The following is a 21,779-nucleotide window of genomic DNA, read 5'->3' as shown; positions in this document are numbered from 1 at the left end:
CCCGCCAACCCAAACATCCTCCATCCGCGCACCCGGGCTCCGGCAGCCCCGTGCCGACGGCGGCCAGGAGCAGGCACTGAATGTCCCTCCTTGTTCTGCGCGGAGAGGTGCTGCCTCCCTTCCGAGCTCCCACGGAAAAGCCGTAACCCCCCCCAAAAAAAATAAAAATCCGGGAGATTTTTAGGATGCAGCACAGATCAATCTTGACACTCGGAGGCCAAAGGATCCTCGGGGATGAGCCAGCCCCTTCCAAGCAACGAAAGGCGGAAAAATAAAAATAAGAGGGGGCAAGTTCGTGCCCCACAGACCCCGGACTCCTCGGGGTGAGCATCACCCCCCTCCGGCCGCACGCGCGTGGGGTGCTTTGCTCTGCGGCGGTTATATCATCGTTTAATGGTGCTAAAAAAAACCAGCGTAACGGAGAAACATGCATACCGGCGGCGCTCGGTGGGCAACATGCACGAGGAACAGCTACCCCGCGGGAAAGGGTGCGAGGGCGGGGCGCTGCGGCATCCCCCCCACCCCGCGCCCCGACACGCCTGACAGCCGTTCCCGGAGCTGCTCGCGCAACGGGGAGGCGGAGGCTGCTGCGGCCGGTTGAAAAATGCGACGTTCGCACCCTCGGCGCGAGCCCTGAGCGCGGCCGAAGCCCTCCCCGAAGGCGCGGCCCAGCTCAGGAGGTTTGAGGAGCCGCTGAAGGACGGGACGGCCCCGGTACCCGTCCGCAGAGCCCTGGCGACGCCTCCTTCGCCCGGCGGCCGCGTCCTGCTTGCCAAGGAGGGCACCGAGAGCCAGGCGGGGACGGATGGTCAGGGATTTTTCCGCTCCGGTTGGCTGCAGAGAGGCTTTGGCGCGGGACGTCACCCGGAGCTCCCATGGGGGCGCCTGCCTCCAGGGCCGGCGCTTTCGGGTGGAGGACGCCGAGCAGGGACCGTCGCCGCCGGGGAAGCCGCCCCGGCTGCCGCCTCCCCTAAAACTCGTAGGCGGAGACGAAGACGGTGATTTTGGAGACGTGCTTGGCCTGGAAGATGCGGTCCAGGTACTCGGACATGTCCACGTCCACCTGGATGGTCTGGGGACCCTTCAGGCTCTGCACCAGGATGAGCTCCCCGGTTTGCCGGTCCGAACGCTGCATCACGAAGTGGCCGCGGTTGTTCCCCCCCACGATGCCGAAACGCAGGCTGTCGGGTCCCGGCCGGCCGGGCGCCGCAGCCGTGGCCATGCGGAAGAGCGGGGTGGGCGTCAGCAGGTTGGACGGCAGGGGAAGGTAGTGGAAGGAGATGGTTTTGGGTGCTTGGTGGCACGACCGGCTCTCCATCGGGCAGGGGTTGCGCTCGCACTGGCTGCAAAGACAGAATTTGGGAGGGGGGAGGTTTATCAGGGTCCCCCACCTCCGCGTGGACGCTGCACGCCTGTTTTGGGGATCCAGCACCCCGAAAAGGGGCAGATTTCCCACCCCGCCGCACTCACAAGGGTGACGTTTTGACGTAGGTGACGTTGCCGGCGGGCTGGGGGCACTGGGGGCTGACGCACTGGAAGCCCCCCCCCGTGTTGATGCAGGTGGTCCCGCGGGTGCAGTTATCCTGGGACAGGGCGCACTCGTCGACGTCTGCAAAACAGGGGCGGGCGGCGCGTCACGCTGGCCGGAGACCTCAAACCGACCCCACCGAGGGGCGTCGGCAAGAAATGGGGGAGAAAAGCAGAAAGCGCGAGCTTTTCCAAGCACCACCTGCATCAATCCACGGTTTGTAACGCAAAAAAATTCCCTGGTTTTCAGGAGGAGACTTTCCCACGAGCCGTTCCAGCCGCCTGCCGTCGCTTGCCGCGCTCTGGACCCGCACCCCGACTCCCTCATTTTAGGAAGAGCCCCCGAGCTGACCCCTCGCCGTCTCGTTCTTGCTTTTTAACGCTCTCCGCGTTCCTTCTCCGGGCCATCCCGTTCGGCCCCATCACCGCAGCCGGGCTCCCGTGCGCGTTTTTGGTGGGACGCCGCCCCAAATCATCGCAGGGCTTTGCCGGCGCCTCAACCTCCATCATTTTTCCACCCCTCCGTGCCCACCGTGCAATTTTTTTGCGTGTGGGCATGCTTGCAAACAAGGAGAATAACATTAAAAAAAGGGAAAAAAATAGAAAAAGAAGCCGTTGCGCAAGTTGGGAAAAGCGGTAAGCGCGCCTCACCTTCGCAGCTCTTGCCGTCGCCCAGGAGGACGTAGCCGGCGGGGCAGGCGCAGCGGTAGGAGCCGGGGAGGTTGACGCAGGCGTGGGCGCAGAGCCGGGGCCCCCCTTCCCTCTTGTAAACCTCGCACTCGTTCAGGTCTGCGGAGAGACGAGGGCAGCGGGTCGCCCCGGGCTGCGGACCCCCGCCTCCCACCCCGCGGCGCGCGTCTCCCCGCTCCGGCGCGGCTCACCCTGGCAGAGGCCGTTGGCGGCCGTGCCGCTCATGTGGAAGCCGGGTTCGCAGCTGCAGTGTTGGGTCCGGTCGATCTGGGCGCAGCGGGGTTGGCGGCTGAACGCCGGGTCGTCCGTCACGCTCCAGGCTGGGGGAGCTGGTGGGGGTGGGGGGCGGGGGGTCACACACCGCGGGACGGGGTTGGAAATCAGGCGGGGTGCCCCCCAATGTATCGTCACCCACCCGTCTGCGCCTGGTACTGGCAGGTGGCCCCAGTCCACTGCTGGGGGCAGAGGCACTTGTACTGGTTCAGCCCCTCCACGCACGTCCCGCCGTTCTGGCAGGGGCTGCTCGAGCACGCGCTGATCTCTGCAAAACAGCCGCGCAAATTTTTTAAAAATGTCATTTTTTATTTTATCTCGGGAAGCGAGCCGCGGGAACGCCGTAACCGTTCCGTTTGCCGAACTCGGACCCTGGCTGTTTCTGGTCCCTACGGCGCGGCGCCGACGCCTTTTTCCCCTCATCTCTGCCGCTGTGATTTCCTCGAGGAGCAGGAACCCGGATCGCCGCCCGCGGGAGCCGCAGCATCCCAGCCGGGGACAGCCGCGACACCTCCCCGTCGGGTGAACCCCAGCAAACCCAAACTGCCTCCCCCTCTCACAAACGACGTCGGCGGGCGGAGGCGAGCGCGCGGCGGGGCGTCCCGGGGCGTTACCTGCGCAGCGGGGCTCCTGCCCGCTCCAGCTGCCGTCGGCCTGGCACGTCCGCGTGCCGGAGCCCAGGAGCCGGAAACCCGGGTCGCAGGCGAAGTGAACCTCGTGCTCCACCAAATACTTGGTGCCAAACATCCTCCCGTCGGCGGGGGCTTGCGGGGCAGGGCAGGAGGCTGCGAGAGCCACGCGGGGAAGGGGGGAGTCAAGACCTTTTTAATTTATTTCCCTCGAATATCGGCCTGCGGAGGTCAAGCCCCGCAGCGGGGAGGCGCCCGCGCCAATCACCAACGTGGGTGTGGGTCCCTCCACCCGTGGAGATGCCCAAAACCTCCCCCCCTCTGCCCACCCCAGAGGCCGTAAAAGCGACGGGACGACCCCGCGGAAGGCTCACCGGCCGGCGGCTCGGGGGCGGCTTTGGCCAGGGAGGCGTGCAGGGCGCTCAGGCGGCTCTTCATGGCGCGCAGGCCCTCGGCGAAGCGCGTCTCCTGCCCCTTCAGCAGCTGCTGCATCTGCCGGACGGTGGCCAGGAGCTGCTGCCTGCCCAGGCAGCTCTGCGGGGTACGGGGCGGCCGCTCAGCGAGGGGACCCGACCCGCCGCACGCGGCTGCCCCGCAGCATCGAAGGCTCCCCGAGATCTCCCTTTTTTTTTTTTTTTTTTTTGGTTTTTCCCACCCCGTTTACCCAGACGCGGGAGTTTTTACAGCGCGCTCTCCTGCGCCGAAACAGGCGACACAGCGCTTCGTTAACCCCGGGGAGCGATGCCGTAACTCGCCTTTCGTCCTGCTTGGAGCTCCGGCCCCCGTCCCGCTTCCACGTTACAAAATAAAGAGGAAAAACAGCGAAAGCCTTGTGAGTTCTGCCGGAGCCAGGAACGCTGGCCGGACTCCAGCCGGCAAACCCGCCGCTGCCGCGGGACCGACTCACGCGGGCGGCGGGCAGCGTTAGGATTTCGGTTCCCCGCGGAATCGGCTTAAAAAGAGTGAGGGCCGAGCGAAGCCCAGCCGGTTTTGGAGCTCAGGGGCGCGGAGGGCTGGGGAGAGGGCGCAGAGGCCTCTGGCGGGCTGGAGGGCACGGGGCTGGGGGCGAACGCGCCCCTGGAAAGCGAGGGGAGCCGCTGGCCCAAGGAGTTTTTTGTCCCCTGCCGAGCTGCGTCCTTCCCGAACAGCTCCTGAGGGTTTAGGATGAAGACGAAGAAATCGAAGCCAGCCCGAGCGGCGTGCGGTGCGCCCGGGCGCGGTTTCGGGGGGCTGCTGGCGGAGGGAGGGAGGCAGAGGCGAAGGGATGCCTGGCACGGAGCGGGTTTTAATCAACAGCTCTTTGTTAGGGCCGGGTTTAACCTCAGAGTCAACCCGGGATGCTCGACCGGACGAACCCCGGAGGGTCCCGCGCCCCCGCTGCGCCTGGTTTCAGGTGCAGGGAAAGAACGGGGAAAAAAAAGAAAAAGAAAAAAGAGGGAAAAAAAAGAAAAAAAAAAAGAAAGAAAAAAGGGGGGAAAAGGAAAAAAAAAAAAAAGGAAAAAAAATAATAGAAGAAGACCCCCGGGGCTGGTTTCAGCCCGGTTTAAGCCCCCTCCCCGGGCTTTTCCCACCTGTTTGCGGGGCCAGGGCAGGGCGCTGGGTGCGGGGGGCAGAGGGGAGAGGGGACCTCCCCCCCGCACACCCCAAAAGCCCCCCCCGAGGGGTGTGTCCCCCCCCCCGCTCACCTGGTCCGCGGGCGCGGGCGGGAGCAGCAGCAGCGGCAGCAGCGGCAGCAGCAGCGGGAGGCGGCCCCGCGGGCCCGGCATGGTGGGGTGGGGTGGGCTGGGGGGGCGGGGGGCGGCCCGGCCCCTCTCCCCTCCGCTCCCCTCCGCTCCCCTCCGCGCCGCTCCGCCGAGGAACGGCTCTCCCGGCCGCCCGGCCCCTCCCCGCCTCTCCTGCTCCCTCCCCACGCCGTCCCCCGCCCCACGGGCGGCCGCGCTCACGCGTGGGCAGCGCTTCTTCCCTCACACCCCCGCCCGCCCCAAAACCCCCAAATCTCCCCCCGCCCCAGGATGCGGGACCCCCGTGGGAAGCGGATCCGTGCCCCCGGCCCGCGCTGCCAGCATCCCAAGCCGGGACCCCGGCCCACGCGTGATCCCGCCCCGCACGCCCCCCCCCCCCGCGAAGCAAAGGCTCGGTGCCCCCGCCGCGTTTTGGGGTGGTGGTTTGGGGTGTTTTTTTTTTCTTGCAGAAAAGGCGTTTCTGGCTCTGACAGGGCAAGGGGGCACCGCGCAGGAGCCCCCCGCCAGCCCCCCGCTCCGGCTGGGCTGGGACCCCCCTCCCCATCCCTGCACCCCTTCCCCAGCCCCTGTACCCCTTCCCCATCCCTGCACCCCTTCCCCAGATCCTGCACCCCTTCCCCATCCCTGCACCCCCTTCCCCAGCCCCTGCACCCTCTCCCCATCCCCTGCACCCCTTCCCAAGATCCTGTACCCCTTCCCCATCCCCTGTACCCCTTCCCCATCCCCTGCACCCCTTCCCCATCCCCTGTACCCCTTCCCCAGATCCTGCACCTCACCCCCAGCCCCTGCACCCCCTTCCCCAGCCCAGCATCCCATCCCCAGATCCTGTACCCCCTTCCCCATCCCTACACCCCTTCCCCATCCCTGCACCCCTTTTCCCATCCCCTGCACCCTCTCCGCATCCCCTGCACCCCTTCCCCAGCCCCTGCACCCCTTCCTCAGATCCTGCACCCCCTTTCCCAGATCCTACACGCCCTCCCCATCCTCTGCACTCCTTCCCCATCCCTGCACCCTCTCCCCATCCTCTGCACCCCTTCCCAAATCCTCTGCACCCCTTCCTCATCCCCTGCACCCCTTCCCCACTCCTGCACCCCTTCCCCAGCCCTGCACCCCAGCAGGAGAGGCGAGAGGCGGCCGGGCGGTGCGTGGGGTCCCAGATCCGTCTCCGGGCAGGGCGAGGCAGCAATGGAAGGAGCAGAAATCCCCCCCGCAATGGGGAAAGGGCCACTGGGAGGGGCCAGGCCATGGCAGGGTGGCTCCATCCCCCCCGGGACCCCCTTACCAACTCCCATTTCCCCGTCGTTTTGACAGCACCACGGTTTTCTCGGCCTCCCAATACAGAAAAAAAACCCCGTTTACAGGCAATTAATTACAAATTACCCCTGCGACTTCAACCCAGGGGAGAGCTCCTGGCCACGACTCCGCCAAGAAAACGACGCGGGAAGAAATAAACCCGACGATTTTATTAAAATAAACCCTCTCTGTCCTTTTCTCGCAGCCCATTTGCACCCTGCCCCCTTTCACAGCAGCGCCTCGGGCTCCTCCGCGCCGCCATCGGCACGCGGCAGCCCCGGCGCGAGGGAGGCATCGGCGGGCAGGGTGCTGGCCCGGCTCCACGCCGAGCCCTCTCCGGCCGCCCCGTCGGGCAGCAGCGGGACGTAAGCCTCTTCGGCAGGGCCGGCGAACCGCTCCTCCAGGACGTAGCGCGTCCCCCACGGTTCGTGGCGATGGACGTCCACGGCCACCAGCGCCGGCTCCGCTGGGAGAGAGCGGGGCTCGGCGACGTCCCCGGCGTCCAAATCAGAGTCCGCTTGCGGGAAACCCGAATCCTGGGTGGAGTCCGGGCTCTCCTCGGGCAGGCTGGTGTTGATGTAGATGACGTCCCCGCGTCCCCTGGCAACGGGCAGGTTTTCCAGCACCTTCTCCAGGTGGACCTTCAGCTGCGAGAACGTCGGGCGGGTGGCGGGGTCGGCTCTCCAGCACGCGGACATGATTCCATACCTGGAAACGGGGAGAGGGGGGCGGCTATCGCTGCGGGATGCCTGCTGGATAACTCCCCGCTTCTCCCCAAACTGGGCAAACCCTTTTAGGAATGGCTTCGCTGGTCTGAGGGTTTCGTTTTTGCAGCTCTTAGCCATGGAGAGGGGTTAAACCTTTCCAGGAAGAAAACTCGGGAGGAAAACCCTCGCTGAGCTGCTCGGACGTGCAAAGTTGCGAGGCTTCCACATTTTTCCACAGATTCCTAGATTTTAGGTGCTGAAGGGCCCGGAGTAACTAGAGGGAGCTTTGTGGGGCACAGAAGAGCATCGCCAGCCAAGACTTTCTGGCCAAAACTATCTTAATTTTAAAATAAAATAAAATAAAAGACTAAAAAGCCCGATTCCTCCACAATAACCACGCTGCTCTCAACTCCGGGATATCCGTGGGGATTTCCACGCCCCGGTTTGCCTGGAGTTAAGGAGATTCTGGCTGCGCTACGGCCCAGAAAGGAGCGTTACGGTACTCACAGCTCATCCGAGCAGTCGTTGGGCTTTTTCAGGCGCTGCCCGCGGAAGAGGTACTCGTAGATCTCGTGGTTCTGCACCCCCGGGTAGGGCGTCATCCCTCGCGTGGCTATCTCCCACATGGTCACGCCGAAAGCCCACTGCGGGGACGAGGGGAAAGCGTTTCCAGGAGGAGTGAATGAGCCTTTTGACGGGGAAAGGTCGCTGCGCCGGCACCCACCCGGCCCGCGCACAATGCGAAGAGTTGTCGCTGCAGCCCTGCCCTCCCCAAAATCGGGAATAATAGGCGCGGCCGCAGCGGCCCACTCGCAGCGGCCCACTCGCTAAACCTACTCCAGGAGGCCGGGCAGGCAGCGAAAGGTCAGCGCGTCCCGCTCCCGGCAGCCTCCCGCTCCTCCAACCGTCGTCGTACCACGCGGCACGGGCGGGCGACTCGGTCCCCGGCCACATTGGACCTACCACGTCGCTCTTGGTGGTGTAGACGCGGTCGGCCAGGGACTCGATGGCGATCCACTTCACCGGCATTTTGGCTATTCGGCCCTGGCGGTAGTAATCGCCGCTGTAAATCTTCTTCGACAAGCCGAAGTCTGCCACGCACACCGTCATGTCGTCCCGTAACCTGCCAGGCGGAAATGGGGGTGAAAAGGTGGGAAAAGTGCCGAATTCTGAAGGAGAAACCCGAGGTTGAGCTCTTTCCTCGCGTTTCCCGAGACCGGGGGAGGTTTTAGCGAAGGCAGCCGAGTCATGCCGTAAAACCGCAGGGCTTCCCGGAGGAAAACAAACTCACATGCAGTTTCGAGCCGCCAAATCCCTGTGGAGAAAGTGCCGGCTGCTCAGATACTCCATCCCCAGGGCGATGTCCACCATGAACTTCACCAGCGTCTGCAGGGGCACAAACTGGGAAGGGAAGGCGCGGGTTAGACGGCGCGAGCACCAGTGAGGGCACCTGACAAAGGCAACCAAGTCCTCTCACGTTTTCCAAAAACAAAGGCACGGTCCGGCCTCGCTCCTCGCGGAGCCCCCGGCTCCCTGCGCTCCTCACCTGGGGGGCCATCTCCAGCCGCGAGCGGAGCAGGAAGCTGTGCAGGTCACCGTATTTCATGAACGGGAGGATCACCATGGGCTTGGGGACCCGCTGGGAGCTCAGCTCCATGCACACGCCTGGAAAACACCGACGGGTTTGCACGCCAGCCTGCGTGCCCCCGGCAGACATCCGCGCGGGATCCGGGCGCTCCCCGGTCCGGCTCCCCGGCCTAAATCCCAGCCGGAGGGCGGGGAGCGACGGCCCCCCTACCGAGGAGCTTGATGACGTTGGGATGGTCAAAGTCCTTCATGCAGGCTGCTTCGCTGAGGAACTCTTCGATCTCCCGCTGGGAAAAGTTATCCACTGGGAAGCAGAGGAAAAGGAGGAGGTTTAACACCCCGAATCGCCGCTTCAGAGCACAGCTCCTGCGCGGTCGGGGGCAAGGGACCACCGGGACGTCTCTGCCGTCCTTGGCTGCGTGGTGCGAGTGCCCCGTCCCGGCCGGCACCCGGAGCTGCGGCAGAGAGACCAGCATCCCCACAAAAGGGTACCGAGAGCACCCGGGATGGGCAGCAGGAACGAGGGACAAGCAACGCCAAGCTCTGCGAGGCCAGGCTGACGACTTACGCTTCATGGTCTTCACAGCCACCTTCTGCGGGGTGCCCTCGGGCTGGCTGAGACGCCCCTCCACCACCGACCCAAACTCCCCTGCGCCGGGAGAGAGAAGCAGACGCTTTACCCACCGCCCGAAGCACCGCCTGTCAGGACACCGCTACGTCCTGGAAGATCTGAAATGCTCCGAGGCAGAAACCTCGTCCCCAAAAGGCTTGTGTCACACCAGCGGCAGAAGGAGGACATGAATCTGAGGTCCTGGCACTTGGTGACCTTCCCCCACCATCTCCCCACATCCCCTGGGCGATGGCGGAGGTGACAGCCCCACGTCCATCCCCAGCGGCACCACTCACCCTCTCCCAGGACCTTCCCCAGGCTGAGTGCGTTCCTGTCCACCACAACGTCCTGCAGCTTCTGCTGGAGCTCGCTGCTGATGCCCAGGTTGCCCACTGCGGGAGACGGGAAGGGGAGCTCAGGTCACCCCCAACCCGCAGACCCACAGCTGCTGCCGCGTCCTCCTCAGCGTCCTCGCGGCGGGATAAAGTGACGCGCTTACGCGTGAGTTCGACGACTCTCCGGGAGTAGGACTTCTTGGCCGTGTAGTTCACCGTCAGCTCCAGGCTGTCCCTGCTGAAAGCGTTCCTGGTGGGACAGGAGGAGATTCTGCTGGGACACCCGCGGTAGAAGCCTCCTCCCCGCGTCCAGCGCGGGCTGGCTGCCCACCCCACGTCCCTGCGACCCGCCCAACTCGGCGAGCCGTTTCCCCTCGGGCGTACCCATATTTCGTCTCCACGCATCTTTTCTGGATGACCACGGACAAGCAGAGGATCAGCCCCACGGCCATCGTCCCGCAGATAAAGCCCAGGGCTACGATAAAGGAGTCGGCATTCCCGGAGGCCGGAGTCAACGAGGGGGCTGAGGTTATCAACCCTATGGAAACATCCCGTTAACGGAGCCAGGGAACGTCCCGGCGCTGAAAACCAAACCCAGTACAGCCCAACGGGTTACGCGGTGGAAGAGGGCGTGGGACGCGCAGCGCGAGCCTCTCCCGGTTTCCAGAGCACGCTGACAGTCCCAGATTTTTGGCCGATAGGAGGAAGGAGGGATGCCAAACGCCCTGCCCGCTTCCCCATCGCCCTCCCCGTACCCACGCCGCGCGGGCAGGGACGCGCGTCTCCTCACCGCTGCCGGGGATGAAGACCTCCACCGGGCTGCTGAAGGGTCCCACTCCCCCGCGGGTGACGGCGGCCACGCGGACGGAGCAGGTGGCGTTGGTGGCCACCACGGGCAGGACGGCAAGGCTGGCGTTCCGCCGGGCTTCGGCGGAGACATTCTGCTGGAGAGAGGGAGGGAGGAAAAGCCTGGGCTGGGGCAGGCGGGCGGCCCGTCCCTGCCGCCGGAGGGAAACACAGAGACGGGTTGGGAATCACCCCCCGGTCAGCCGCGGTTCCGCCACGCAGCGCCGCCCACCGCTTCGGGCCGCAGCGCTCCCGGTTCGCTCGCTCGAGCGCCCCGCCACAGAAAGCGGATCTCGGGGCAGATACTTTCCAACTGTGGTTTCGGCGCCGAGCTAATAATATTTCCAGTTTTAGGGGCGCGTTTCCGTGTCCGCTACCACGGCAGGAGGCAGCGTGCTCTGCGGCACGGACCCTCGTCCTCGGTGAAAGCACAACTGAGTCTCTCCCCGCAAATTCACCGCCGTTTCCTGACCTTCGGCTGTGAAAGCGCCCGCTGCCGCTCGCCGCCAACCCCCAGCTGCCGAACATCTGCCCGGCAGCGCCCGAAACATCTGGCAGAGCCCAGCTCCGCGCCCCGGCTGGACGCGCAAGCGGGATGCTTCCGTACGGCGGACGGCTCCGCCGCTTCACCCGAGGACGGAGCCCGGCCGACAGCAAACAGACCGCGGAGAGCACGAGCGCGTCGGCAAAGCCGTTCTGGCAGGACAGAGCCGCCAAAGTTCAGGGGTTTTTTTAGGAATCTTGTGGTAGCGGAGGAATTTCTTCCCGTCCCAGCGCCGGCAGCCTTGGCTCAAACCAGAGCTGCTGGTTTCAGCGTGGAATAAAACAATTTTTTGGAAGTTTTGAGTCTGGTTTCGGAGCTGTGGGGAAGGAGAGGCCTGCAGGTGGCCCTGCTGACCCAGAAATACAGAATCCCCCCGCCCTCAGCGCGCCAGGCGTGCCGAACGGTTCCTTCGGGGACACGATTTCTGCGAAACCAGAGCTCCGCGCGACAGCACGCCCGGGGGGGAAATTTATCAAAAAACCAAAAACAACAACAAAACAGGGCTTAAAGGGCAAGTCCTGGCTGTTGCCTTCCGCTCGAGAGGTGACAAGTGTGTCAGCATTTTTTTTTCCCCCTGTGCTAGTCACAAGACCGTAATATTGTTTCCCTGACTTCGCTGGGGCTGGATCTATATACGCCCTTTTTCAGCGGTGCAAAAGGAGAACAGAAAATGCAGCATCCTATAAAAAAAAAAAAATAGGCTATGAGTCACTTTTTCCACCCAGGGTTCAGGCCGCCGGCGCCTCTCTGTGCTCTCGGCCTGGGACAGAGGAAGAGCAACCCACAGCGCAGGGGCAACGCTGGATCCGTCCGCGCGACGATCCGGAGGCTCCGGGGATCCCCGGCAGAACCCGGGCGGGACGCGCTTTTCGCCAGAGACGAGGCAGGACAGCGCGAGAGCTCAGGCCAACCTCACCCTAGCAAATTCCCGAAGGCTACTTCCCAAATCCCGGGAAAGGCGAGGAAGGCTGCGCCGGATGACTTCGTACGCTCGCGGACAGGTCCCAAAACGGTCCTTGAGCCGTGAAAGTGTGTGCCACGGGTTTGCAGACGAGTTAACGCAGGGAATAAATCCCATCCGACGCGCAAGCCCGCAGGCAAATAAGCTCGGAAAGAACGGAAGCGCCCGGGCCGAACTGGGCATCCCTGCCGGGTGCCTGCCGGGATTTTTTCCCGGGCTGTAGCCGTTCTGCCCCGTTCCCCGGTGACTTACCAGCCCCTTGGAGTCCCGCCACCCGTACCAGATGCGATAGCCCTGCAGCTCCCCGTGGATCCTCCCCAGGGGCGGCTTCACCCACCGGATCTCCACGGAGGAGCTGGACTCATTGAAGGACACCGTGACGTTCAGCGGCGGGGTGGTGGGAGCTGCGGGATTCACAGAGGAAGAAGGTGACGGAGGGCGGGTGGATGGGTGCAGGGACACGGGAAGCTGACGGAAAAGGAGATGCAGCTCGACCAGAAAGCACGCGGTGCTTCCTACAGCCGTTAGCATTTCCAGGTGGAAAATTTCCTTTCCCCGCTCAACGCAGGCGAGATGTCCCAGCCCACCCCGGCGAGGAAACCCCTTCCCGCTCTTGGCTACTCGTTTCCTACCTCCCTCGGTGGTGCTGGCCGTTATCCAGGGGCTGAACGCCGACCAGCCGACTTCATTCCTGCAGGAAACGCGGATGTCGTAGTCCGCCACGGGCTGCAGCTGCTGGATGCGATACGCGTGGGGAGGCACGGAGGTGGTGAAAAGCAGAAGTGAGCCGTTGCTTTGCGGAGCGGCTTCCTTCACCTTCAACCAAAAAAAAAAAAAAAAAATCAAGCCCGCAAACAAGGATTAGTCAGCGACAACCTGCCGGGTGAGAATTTTACCTCTGTAAACGGGATGCCGAGCCCTGCCTCCCATCCCAACAGTGCCGGCTCGTCTCTGCCGAGCGGAAAACCGACAGCGAGGTGAACACGTCCAGGTGAACGCGCGAGCGCCGCCGGGACCGGCTGCTCTCCCGAGCACCGAACCCAGCGCAGCTATCTCCATCCCCCCCGTGTTGTTGTTTTTTTTTTCAAAATGAGGGGTTTTTGGCAAACTGGAACAGCTCGAACTTGGCTTCTCTTTGAGGCACCAGCGCGCTCAGAAATGAGTCAGTGGGCCGCGGGGATGACCCGAGCAGGGGGATTATCCGAGGGCACGGGAGCGAAAGGGCTTAGTCACGGCTGTGTTTTCGCCGGGAATCACGTCTTGTTTTCCAGCTCCAAAGGCTGTTTCCTACTGACAGGCCGTGAACGTTCAGTCAGAGGAAATTCCTTGGCTCTCCACCCCGCTTCCCGAGCTCCAGCTGGAAGGCAGCAGCGGACGCGGCGCTAATATTAGCGCCGGTACCTTTCCTCCCTACGACTCCTTTCACTTTTACCTGGCTGCAAACATCGCCTCTCTCCACGCGTTCTCTCAGCTGGGCTATGGATGAGCTCAAGAGAGCAACCAACGGGCTTGAACCATGAAACCCATCAACATTGAACAGAAGAAGGTGGAAACTAGTCGCAGGGCTGTACCCAAGGAGATGGCACTCCCTGACTTGGCCAGGGGACAGGCAGCCCCTCAGCTCCTTCCCAGTGAAGAGCCGAGACAAACCTCCACCTCCAAACCTCCAGCTGCTTTGGACGGGAAGCGTTTGACCGGGAGGTAAAAGCAGGGACAAGGACATGCCTGCAGCAGCTCCAGGCTTGGAAAGGCTCCCGAAGAGCTGCTTGGAGCAGTTCTGGGCGTCTCTCCACGAGGAGTCATGGCAACCTGGACGTCTCGCCCGAGGGGAGAGATTCTCACGGCTCGCTCCCGCACGCCTCACAAGCGCCACCCTCTCTGCCAGACCGCTCCCGCCGCCCGTCCTCCCTCGCAGCGGGCAGAGCAAAGCCGCTCTTCGTGAGCTGACACCACCGAGGTGGTCCTCAGCCGCTCCTTCCAAACCTCCTGCCCACCCCGGCGGTGATCCGGCTGGGACTGCTCGGACTGAACAACGCGCCACCCCAAATCCCCCCAGCCGCCCGGAGCGCGGCTGCGACGGCGTGCCAGCTTCCCCTTTCGAAGCCGCCGGGAGAGCCCAACGCAATTTGGCCGAATTGGGCCGAATCCACGCGGCTTGAGCCAGGCGCCGCCGATTTCCAGCTCCCTCGGAGCATCCGCTGGCGGGGATGTTGCGGGGACAGCGCGGGGTTGCGGGCGCTCACCTGGACGCTGCAGCTGTTCAAGGCGGAGAAGGCGTCGAAGCCCGGCACCCAGGATATCGCGATGCCGTGGGCCGTCCTGTTGAGGACGCGCACGCTGCCGGGGGGAAACGGTATTCCTGCAGGGAAAAGCCAAGGGCAGGCGGCTGGAGGCCTCAGCACAAACCGCACGTGAACGCCAGGACGCTGCGCTGCCGCAGCCACGGCCGCGGCCGCTACCGGCGCACCGCGGGTGTTCACACCGCCAGACAGGGAAGCAGAAAATAAAAATAATTTGCAGGACTGTTTCGACCACGTTCTATATTTGTGAGCTGAAACAGCGCTGTGGGTTGCTTCGAGGCAACAACACGTTTTGGGGAACACCTCCCTCCCGCTGCCAGAGAGGCTCCCGTCAGGAATGTCGAGAATTTCCACCATTTCCTATGGAAAATAGCGAGCACCGCCCTGGTTGTGAAGGAAGGAAAAGAGCGATACAGCCCTTCCGAAACCTGCTCCTGCTTGAAGTTCTGCTTTCAAGTCTGCTTTTTGGTGCTTCCTCCCACAGCGGTGATACTGGGATGGCAGAACCGCACTGGGCGACCGTCCCACCGCATGCACCCGACTTGATTTTAAATATAGATTTAAAATGAGGAAAAATAAGTGTGGGAGTCCTAAAAAAAAAAAAACCACCCCACGTGCTGCTGGGAAGGGCGGAGATGGGGAGCGCTGCTGCTCGGACGCGCGTACTCAACGGGTGAAGCGCGCGTGGCGTTGCCGCTTACCTTTCACGTTGACCCGCCCCGGGCTGGACGCGGTCAGCCCTTTTCGGTTGTGAGCCTCGCAGCTGAACAGCGCCGTTTCGTTAAGACCTGCGGAGGGAAAAAAACCACGGACCCGCTCAGCGGACCCAGCACAAAACGTCTCCGCGCCGGCCGCCCGAAGGTGACTCCCTTGCCACCCGGCTCGCCCACCTTCCCGCGCCGCGCCGTCGGCGCGGGACGCGGCGGGGGCGTGCGTTTCTACAGTGCCGTTGCACAACCTCCTGAGCAAGCGTCTGCTTCGCGCTCGGAAAGGGAAAGGCGGAAAGCAGAAGACCCCACCGCCCGCGGCTGGAATCAGATGACTTATTGCTTTTCGAAGATTGCTCAAATCTCCCAGATCTGAGCGGAGAACGACTGCTTTCGGGGCGCCGCTGGAAATACCCGGCAGCGGAGGGCCGCTGGCTTCCCCCGGGGCTCCGGCACGGCCCGCGCAAGGCAACGCCGGCCAGCAAAGCGCTGGGGATTTTCGTCTCGGGCAAAGGACGCGAGCGGAGGCGCCGGGCTGGCCCTCCCGGGCGCGTCGCTCGCTCTGCCGCAAGGCGAAGGACGTGCCGAGCGTTTGCCCCTCTCGGCGCGACGGGTCGGGAGGGGGGACCGTCCGAATGACCTGATTTAGCGTCTGCCAGCCGGATGCAAGAACATCCAAGGGGAGTGAGTCACTTCTTCCGGCTTTCGCTGCCTTTTAAAGCCTGCCTTTGGACGCGAGATGGGCCAGCTACAGACCGGCTGCTAATTAGCCGGCGGCCATCTCCTCGTGGGCAATGCAAGAAATCCCTCCTCTGCAGCCAAACCGGGACGGATTTTCTGCTACACGAGGGGCTTTTCTCCCCGTGCTCCACCAGGCTGGCATGGGGACGCGCTGCTGGGGCCAACCCAAGGTCTTCCAGTGACATTGAGAGGCCACCACCAGTAAAGCAGCCCATAAAAGCAACGTCCTTGTTGGCACGGCCGCAGGCTCAAGGAAAAAAAATCCGCTTCTGGCTTGGAAAAGAGAGGTTTGAGCATCCTGCCTCTTCTGAGGGAGCCGGAGCGGCTTCCGAGGACGGAGCGGGAACAGGCTGGGACTTAACGGCCCCGTGACGGCACACGGGAACCCAGCTCCTGCCTACCAGGAGGTGCCAGGGCAGGGGGACAGGCTGTGTGGCAAGGATGCCGCATGTCTCACCTGGCACGGTCAGGACCGACGGGGAGATGTGGGGCTTCTCGTTGAGTCGGACGTTGTTGCGAAACCAGTAGATCTCCACGGGCTCCGGCGGGCCCACGGCTTGGCAGGTCAGGTTGAAGGGGCTGTTCTTGGTGACGTTCAGCTTCTCGGGTTGGCGGATGAAGTGTGGGAGCCCTGCAAGGACACAAGCAGAGAAGGAAGAGATTCAGAGAGCTCAGGCCTATCAACAACCCCAAACTGTCCTGCCAGGGGATACGTCCGGCCCTGGCAACAAACCCCTGCTCATCCAGGTCTCCTCATTTCTGAAGGACAGCTCGCAGGTCCCAGACCACAGTCCCCGGGGGCTCTCACTCAGTCAGGGCACAACGCTCCGCGCTTCCGGCACGTCCTCCAGCTCACCTTCCAGCTGCACCGAGATGGGATCCGACACCACCTCCGTGCCGGAGACGTTGAGTTTGCAGACGTAGGAGCCGTTATCCGAGCGCTGGGCAGAGAGGATGCTGCCGGAGAGAAGGGAGACCACGTCACGGCTCCGGCGCAGGAGGACGCGGCACACATCCGAGCAGAAGCTGGGCTTGCAAAGCCAGGCTTTAGGGGCTAGGTCTGCCCATCCTAGTCCCAGTCTCAAGCTCCCGCTAGCCACCCGGCCTCCCACCTCTCCCCGGGAGCCTCCAGGACCACCAGTTACCTGAAGGTGGAGGTCATGGCCACCTCCTCCTCGTCGGGGATCTCGAAGTGGCTGGTGGCGATGCGGTCCAGCGCGTGCAGCTCCCTCCCGTCCTTCCACAGGGAAATGCCCGGGGTGTCCGGCCTGAGCAGCAGCTGAGGTATTTTGATGGAGCAATTAAACGTGACGTCCCTGTGCTCGTTAATCACGATGTGCCGCACCGTGGGGTTGAACTTAATCTGTCTCAGAGAGCTGGCCGAGGGCTCCTCCCGGGGCTGCTCCGTCCTGTGGCGAGGCCAGCGGCCAACGCCGGCCACGCTTCGCCCGGGGCGGTGGGACTCTGCCGAAAGGTACGGCCGCACACCTCCACTCTGCTCAGCAGCATCTGCAAGAGGAGACCTCGGGTTTGTTACCCCCAGGCGGCCTGTGCCCCCCTCCAAAACCCCACAAAGCCCCACCGCTTCCATCAATAATTAAAGGGACTTCATTTACAGCGGCTCCAAAACCTTAAAATCTCCAGGAGACCTCTTGCAAGAGCCCCGACGGGGAAACACGGAGCTGGGGGCTGTCCCAAGGGGGAACGTGTACAAGCAGCCCCTCCAAAAAAAAAGATATTTTTCAAGGAAAGTGGAGCAGCATGGGTGAAAGAACGCGCGAGGCCGCTTGTCTTTGGGCGGGAGCTATTTCTGCGGCATCGTACTCCCGGGACCGGAACAGAAAAGGTTCCCTGGGCAGGAGGAATTTGGGACTTCACTGCAGTCAACCCCTTTCGGGGGCCTCCTCTCAAGCGTTTTCAGCTGGGCCAGAGTCCCCGGCGGGGATTTCTCCGGCTGCAGGCTCTCTGCCGGCGACGCTGCTCCCTTCCCAGGGCAGGCTGAGCCGCTCCGAAAGAGGGAGATGCTCTCTGAGTCAGCCAAAAACACTCCTGCTAGGCTAAGGGCCCCCGCCGAACCGCTTTTCCCGGGAAAACAGCTGCTGGCGGGTGAAGAAGCGCCGTTGGACTGCGTGTAGGAGCCGGCTGCTGCTCAGCGTTGCTCTCCCTGGGTCTTTTCCCAGACGTTTTTCCCAAGGGAAAGCTACTTACGGGTTCTTTCTGAGGGCTTCGTTCCCCCCCACCCTCAAACTTAACGTACCCGGTCCCGTATGGGCGATCTCCCCCTGCCTCCCAGCGCTTCCCCACCCCAGCCACAAACGAGACGACAAGCGGCTCCGTGTAAAGCAACTCCCCACCCCCCCAAAAAAAAAAGTGTATTTTGGAGAGACAAGATCTCAAGAACGTGTGGCGAGTTGATGCTTTCACTAGACGGCTTCCCAGCCTCAGAAATCCCAAGCAGAGTAAACCTCCCCTGCTGCTTTCAGCAAGCAAAGGCATCGTGCCAGGCAGGAATTTCAGCTAAATTAATTGGGAAAAAAAAAAAAAACAAACAACCCAACCTATTCACGATTTAAAAGAAGTAGGAAGCCCAACTTTCAGACTGAGCTGACTTTGTTCCGAGGCAGGTCTGAGTCCCGAAACACCCAACGCCGAGTTTCGAAAGCTACGTCACTACTATTGTGAGCAGCTTTCCCCGGAGCCAAGGAACAGCAACCTCATTTTGGGGCTGGATACATCCCTTCGCTAAATCCCTGGCTATTTTTAACCCTCGAGAAACGCTACTCCTCCGAGACAGACCTCCGAGAGGAGATTTTAAGTCCCGGCCGGGCTCTCCCTGGCTCTCCCGCAAAACAATGGGTTTCCCTTTTAGGAAGGGAAAAAAAAAAAAAAAGAATAAAAAAGGCCCTGAGCTTTTCCAACCTGCTTCCTAAGCTCTGCCATCCCCGCGCAAACAAACCCCATGTGACTGCCACAAACCGCAGCCATTTACTCGCCGGCCGGGGCAGCGGCTCCCGAAAGATTTGCCGAAGGCAAACAAGCCAGCGACCCCCCAAATCCCCTTTCCCTCCCCGGCTCTTCCCGGAGCTCGTCCAGGCTGGAGCCGCTCGCCGCCTGGCACAATCCAGCTGTTTTCGCGCTCCCTTTCGAAGCTTTCCCAGCTCTGGCCGGAGCGGCCGGCCGGGGGGGGACACGGACGCGTGGCTGCGGTCCCTGCCCTTCGTCCGGGATAATTTCTGCTCCTCCCGGCTGCTTGAAGTTAAAGAGCAAAGAGCAAAGGTGATCTCGGCCTCATTTTTACGCCAATTAAGCGGAAAGAGGCGTTTGCTGGCTGGGGAATGAAATGCTTGCCTCTCTGGCTCACGTGACAACGGGAATTTCTCACACCTCACGCACCCCTTCCGTTTGGGATGCGGACACCTTCACGGCATCTCCGAACACGCGGCAGGACGCCCCTCACCTGCGTCCACAGCGATTTCCTTAGGCCGGCTCCGAAAGCCCACGGCGGAGCCGAGGAATGCCGGCGTGCCCGCGTGGGTGCCTGCCACGCTGGAGCAGCTCCCCTCGCTCAGCCCGAGGAAAAAGCCGGCGTGGAAATAAATCCAGTGGGAAGCAAGCAGCTGCTCTCTTGGGAGACCTGGGATCCCAGGAAAACTAAAGCGCCAGCAAGGACGCATCTCGCCCGGAGAACGTTCTGCCGTCGGAGGCAAAATATTTCAAAACGGGTGAAAACCGCAAAGCAGAGAGTTGCACGCCCCGCGACCGAAGCGGCGCATCGTTCCGCCGCCATCCCAGTGAGGAAGGTGTTGGGAAAAGCTCCCTGCATCCCTGGCCCTGGATTCCCCGTTCCCGGACGCCGTTCACCTGCTGACAGCAGCGTTTTGCTGGGCGTACCTCCGCGCCCGGGCTGGGGGAACGGAGGGTTTCCAACCTCCCCATCCCCTGGGAGCTGGCGGAAGGGAATTTCCCCCCCCAGCCCCCCACCCCGGGCCAACACCCGATGTCCACAGAGACCCTCGGGGTTCAAACACCAGTATAAACCAGTCCAGGATCGCGGGTTAAATCCAACGAGAGCTGCAGACTCCTGCTGTTACAGAGTCCAAAACTTTTCACTCCATCCCGCCCGAAGCCCCCCCTCCCCACCCCGGCCCCGAGACCCCCGGCATCCCACCCCCGCAGCCCGAGTCGGGCGGCCCCGACGGCGCCACGCTTTTTAAGTCCCCAAAAACCAACTTCCCCACCCCCCCCCCCAACCCCGACTCACCGGTCCCACCGCGGGGCGGGCGCAGGGTCGCCAGCAGCGCCCAGAGCAGCGCCCAGCGCCCACCGCCCATCGCCCACCGCCGCCGGGACCGGGACCGGGACCGGTACCGGCGATCGTTCGGCGGCTCCGCCGCGGCTCGGCTCGGCTCGGCTCGGCTCGGCTCGGCACCGCCCGCCCGCCCCGCTGCCGCCCCGCCTCCGGACCCTCCTCCCACCCGCGGGGCCTCGGCGTGGGGCGGGGTGGAGGGCTTCTGCGGGGATTTGGAGACTCGCGGAGGGGTTCGGGTGGGGTGGGACCACCCAGTCCCACCAGGGACATCTCCCGCCAGCCCAGGTCGCTCAAAGCTCCATCATCTCCCCTGGACCCTCTCCAACGGGTCCACGTCCTTCTGGTGTTGGGGGCTCCAGAGCTGCAGGGGGGTCTCACCAGAGAGGAGCAGAGGGGCAGGATCCCCTCCCTCGACCACGCAGCCCGGGATGCCGTTGGCTCCCGTTGAGTTTCTCACCAACAAACGCCTCCGAAGGTGTTTTAGGGCTGAGCTTGCACGTTCTCCGTGCTTCCACCCTCCCCTTCCCGCAGAGCCCCGCGCCGAGAAGGTGGGGACACGGCAGGCGCTTGGGGGACCGCAGGACCCCCATGTTGCGGGCTAGGAAGGGCACGCTGTGTCAAAAGCGCCGTTCCTTCACGTTTCCCTGGAGAAGAGGGGACGGGGATGAAACCAAGGCACAGGGAGAAAAGGAGGAAGACCCAAGCGAAACTAACGTGCGACACAAGTTTAATGGAAGGAGCGAAACAGAAGACGTCTCCCGATGGCACGGGAAGGAAACGAGGGAGTTTCTGGGTACGCAGAACCTGACCCGAACGCTGGCCACGCTTGAAGAGGTTTGAAACCAAACCGTATCGAGGCCATCAGCATCTCCCCCACCACAAATGGGAAGGGAGCGGGATTTGGGGAACCACCAGCCTGACTTGAGGTGACCCCGTGCATTTCTCCGCTGCGACCATTCCGCTCCCTGCACGTAAATTTCTCTGAAACAACAACACAAGTGTAACTTTTTTTTTTTTTTTCGGCAGGCTGCTATAGTTTTCCCCAAAGAATTTAGGGCAAGAGATGTAAACTTTGTCCGACGAGCGCTGGGGAAGCATCGGCGCACCGTGGAAACAGGGCCGGGGCAAGAAGACAGCTCTGTGCGGAAGCTGCTCGTTGCTGTTTGTGTAAAATTTATAACGAGAGCCGGGAAGGGCAGCGCACTGCTCCGGACCGCACGAAACCCAGTATGAAATCATTTCCAATTGGAAAGAAAAAACTTCAGAAGTTCAGTTAAAAAAAAAAAAAAAAAAAGAACAAATCACTCCCAGGCTTCTCCGACTTGCAAAGCCGCTTATTCCCCGCGTATTCTCTCAGGCCGTGGCGAGAGAGATCGAATTTCCCCCCCGCGCCGCCTCTTTCGCTCCAGCCCGGCTTCCCACATCTTGAAGCCATCAGCAGCTGAGGCAGGGCGCGTGTCGCTAGAGGCCCAGACTTGAAGCGGAGAAGAAAAACCTACTAAAGCAGCTGCGAGAAGACTTGAGCGTCTTCAGCGGCGTCTTCCGTGCAGCTCCAGCGGCGTCGCGTTTTCCCCGGGATTCCGAGCGCGTTCCCCGTGCATCCGGCGTCGCTCAGGGAGCAGGAGAGCGGGGGACGGGGATTTATCCCTCTGCCTTTCCAGGCTGGCTGTTGGTACGAGCCTTTGCCGCACGGATGCACTTTCAGCTGGCCACGTGCCCCGTCGCTGCCGGCTTTGCGATTTTTGGGAACAAAGCAATGGAAAAGCCTTCGGACTTTGCGGCCGGCAGAGTGGAAAACGGCCCCTCGCGTTGGGATCGTGGCATACGACTGCCCGGGGCGAGGAAAAAGGAGCAATTTCTGCAAAAGAGGAGGAAAAAAAAAATAAATAAACAATGAGAACACGTGGGCACATAAAGGGGATTTAGGCAGCTCTCTAAAATCCCCTAATTTGGGTCATTTCTTTGCAGCAGGTTGGGT

The 21,779-nt window shown here is 62.7% G+C and overlaps 2 protein-coding genes across 3 annotated transcripts; both read right to left on the bottom strand.

Annotated features, from left to right (window-relative positions):
* Positions 1–374: 374 nt before the first annotated feature.
* FBLN7 (fibulin 7) lies at positions 375–4,885 on the bottom strand. Its single transcript, XM_086744774.1, has 8 exons — positions 4,805–4,885; positions 3,494–3,653; positions 3,105–3,275; positions 2,633–2,758; positions 2,409–2,546; positions 2,179–2,316; positions 1,471–1,609; positions 375–1,343 (listed from the first exon to the last, which is right to left on the bottom strand). Exons 1-8 carry the CDS (start codon positions 4,883–4,885, stop codon positions 971–973), a joined length of 1,326 nt encoding a protein of 441 aa, XP_086600900.1. The 3' UTR covers positions 375–970.
* Positions 4,886–6,309: 1,424 nt separating this feature from the next.
* Positions 6,310–19,898, bottom strand: MERTK (MER proto-oncogene, tyrosine kinase). Of its 2 annotated transcripts, none has more exons than XM_086745614.1 (19): positions 19,754–19,898; positions 16,638–17,001; positions 16,349–16,449; positions 15,950–16,123; positions 14,746–14,832; positions 13,988–14,103; positions 12,377–12,560; positions 11,997–12,148; positions 10,184–10,337; positions 9,778–9,931; positions 9,558–9,643; positions 9,355–9,450; positions 9,017–9,097; positions 8,660–8,752; positions 8,408–8,526; positions 8,153–8,262; positions 7,825–7,984; positions 7,369–7,505; positions 6,310–6,862 (listed from the first exon to the last, which is right to left on the bottom strand). In XM_086745614.1, exons 1-19 carry the CDS (start codon positions 19,821–19,823, stop codon positions 6,382–6,384), a joined length of 2,919 nt encoding a protein of 972 aa, XP_086601740.1. In that variant the 5' UTR covers positions 19,824–19,898; the 3' UTR covers positions 6,310–6,381. The 2 variants fall into 2 exon arrangements, with proteins under 2 accessions (XP_086601740.1, XP_086601741.1); XM_086745615.1 differs by having other exon boundaries at positions 10,184–10,334.
* Positions 19,899–21,779: the final 1,881 nt, after the last annotated feature.

The sequence above is a fragment of the Chlamydotis macqueenii genome, chromosome 3 (genome assembly GCF_036417535.1).
Source record: "Chlamydotis macqueenii isolate bChlMac1 chromosome 3, bChlMac1.mat, whole genome shotgun sequence".
NCBI classification, from domain to species: domain Eukaryota; kingdom Metazoa; phylum Chordata; class Aves; order Otidiformes; family Otididae; genus Chlamydotis; species Chlamydotis macqueenii.
The sequence above is the reverse complement of the archived record's forward strand: the minus strand, read 5'-3'. Positions and strand labels throughout refer to the sequence as shown.

Bases quoted from the DNA above. Each gene is read 5' to 3' on its own strand.
- FBLN7 (XM_086744774.1), bottom strand. From the start codon at position 4,885: ATGCCGGGCCCGCGGGGCCGCCTCCCGCTGCTGCTGCCGCTGCTGCCG. The intron at 2,759-3,104 runs GTAACGCCCCGG...GCTGTTTTGCAG, and splicing joins GCAGGAGCCCCGCTGCGCAG to AGATCAGCGCGTGCTCGAGC. The intron at 1,610-2,178 runs GTGAGGCGCGCT...CCTGTTTTGCAG, and splicing joins CGACGGCAAGAGCTGCGAAG to ACGTCGACGAGTGCGCCCTG.
- MERTK (XM_086745614.1), bottom strand. From the start codon at position 19,823: ATGGGCGGTGGGCGCTGGGCGCTGCTCTGGGCGCTGCTGGCGACCCTG. The intron at 16,450-16,637 runs GTAACTGGTGGT...TCTCTCCGGCAG, and splicing joins GCCATGACCTCCACCTTCAG to CATCCTCTCTGCCCAGCGCT. The intron at 8,527-8,659 runs GTAGGGGGGCCG...GGTGTTTTCCAG, and splicing joins CAACGTCATCAAGCTCCTCG to GCGTGTGCATGGAGCTGAGC.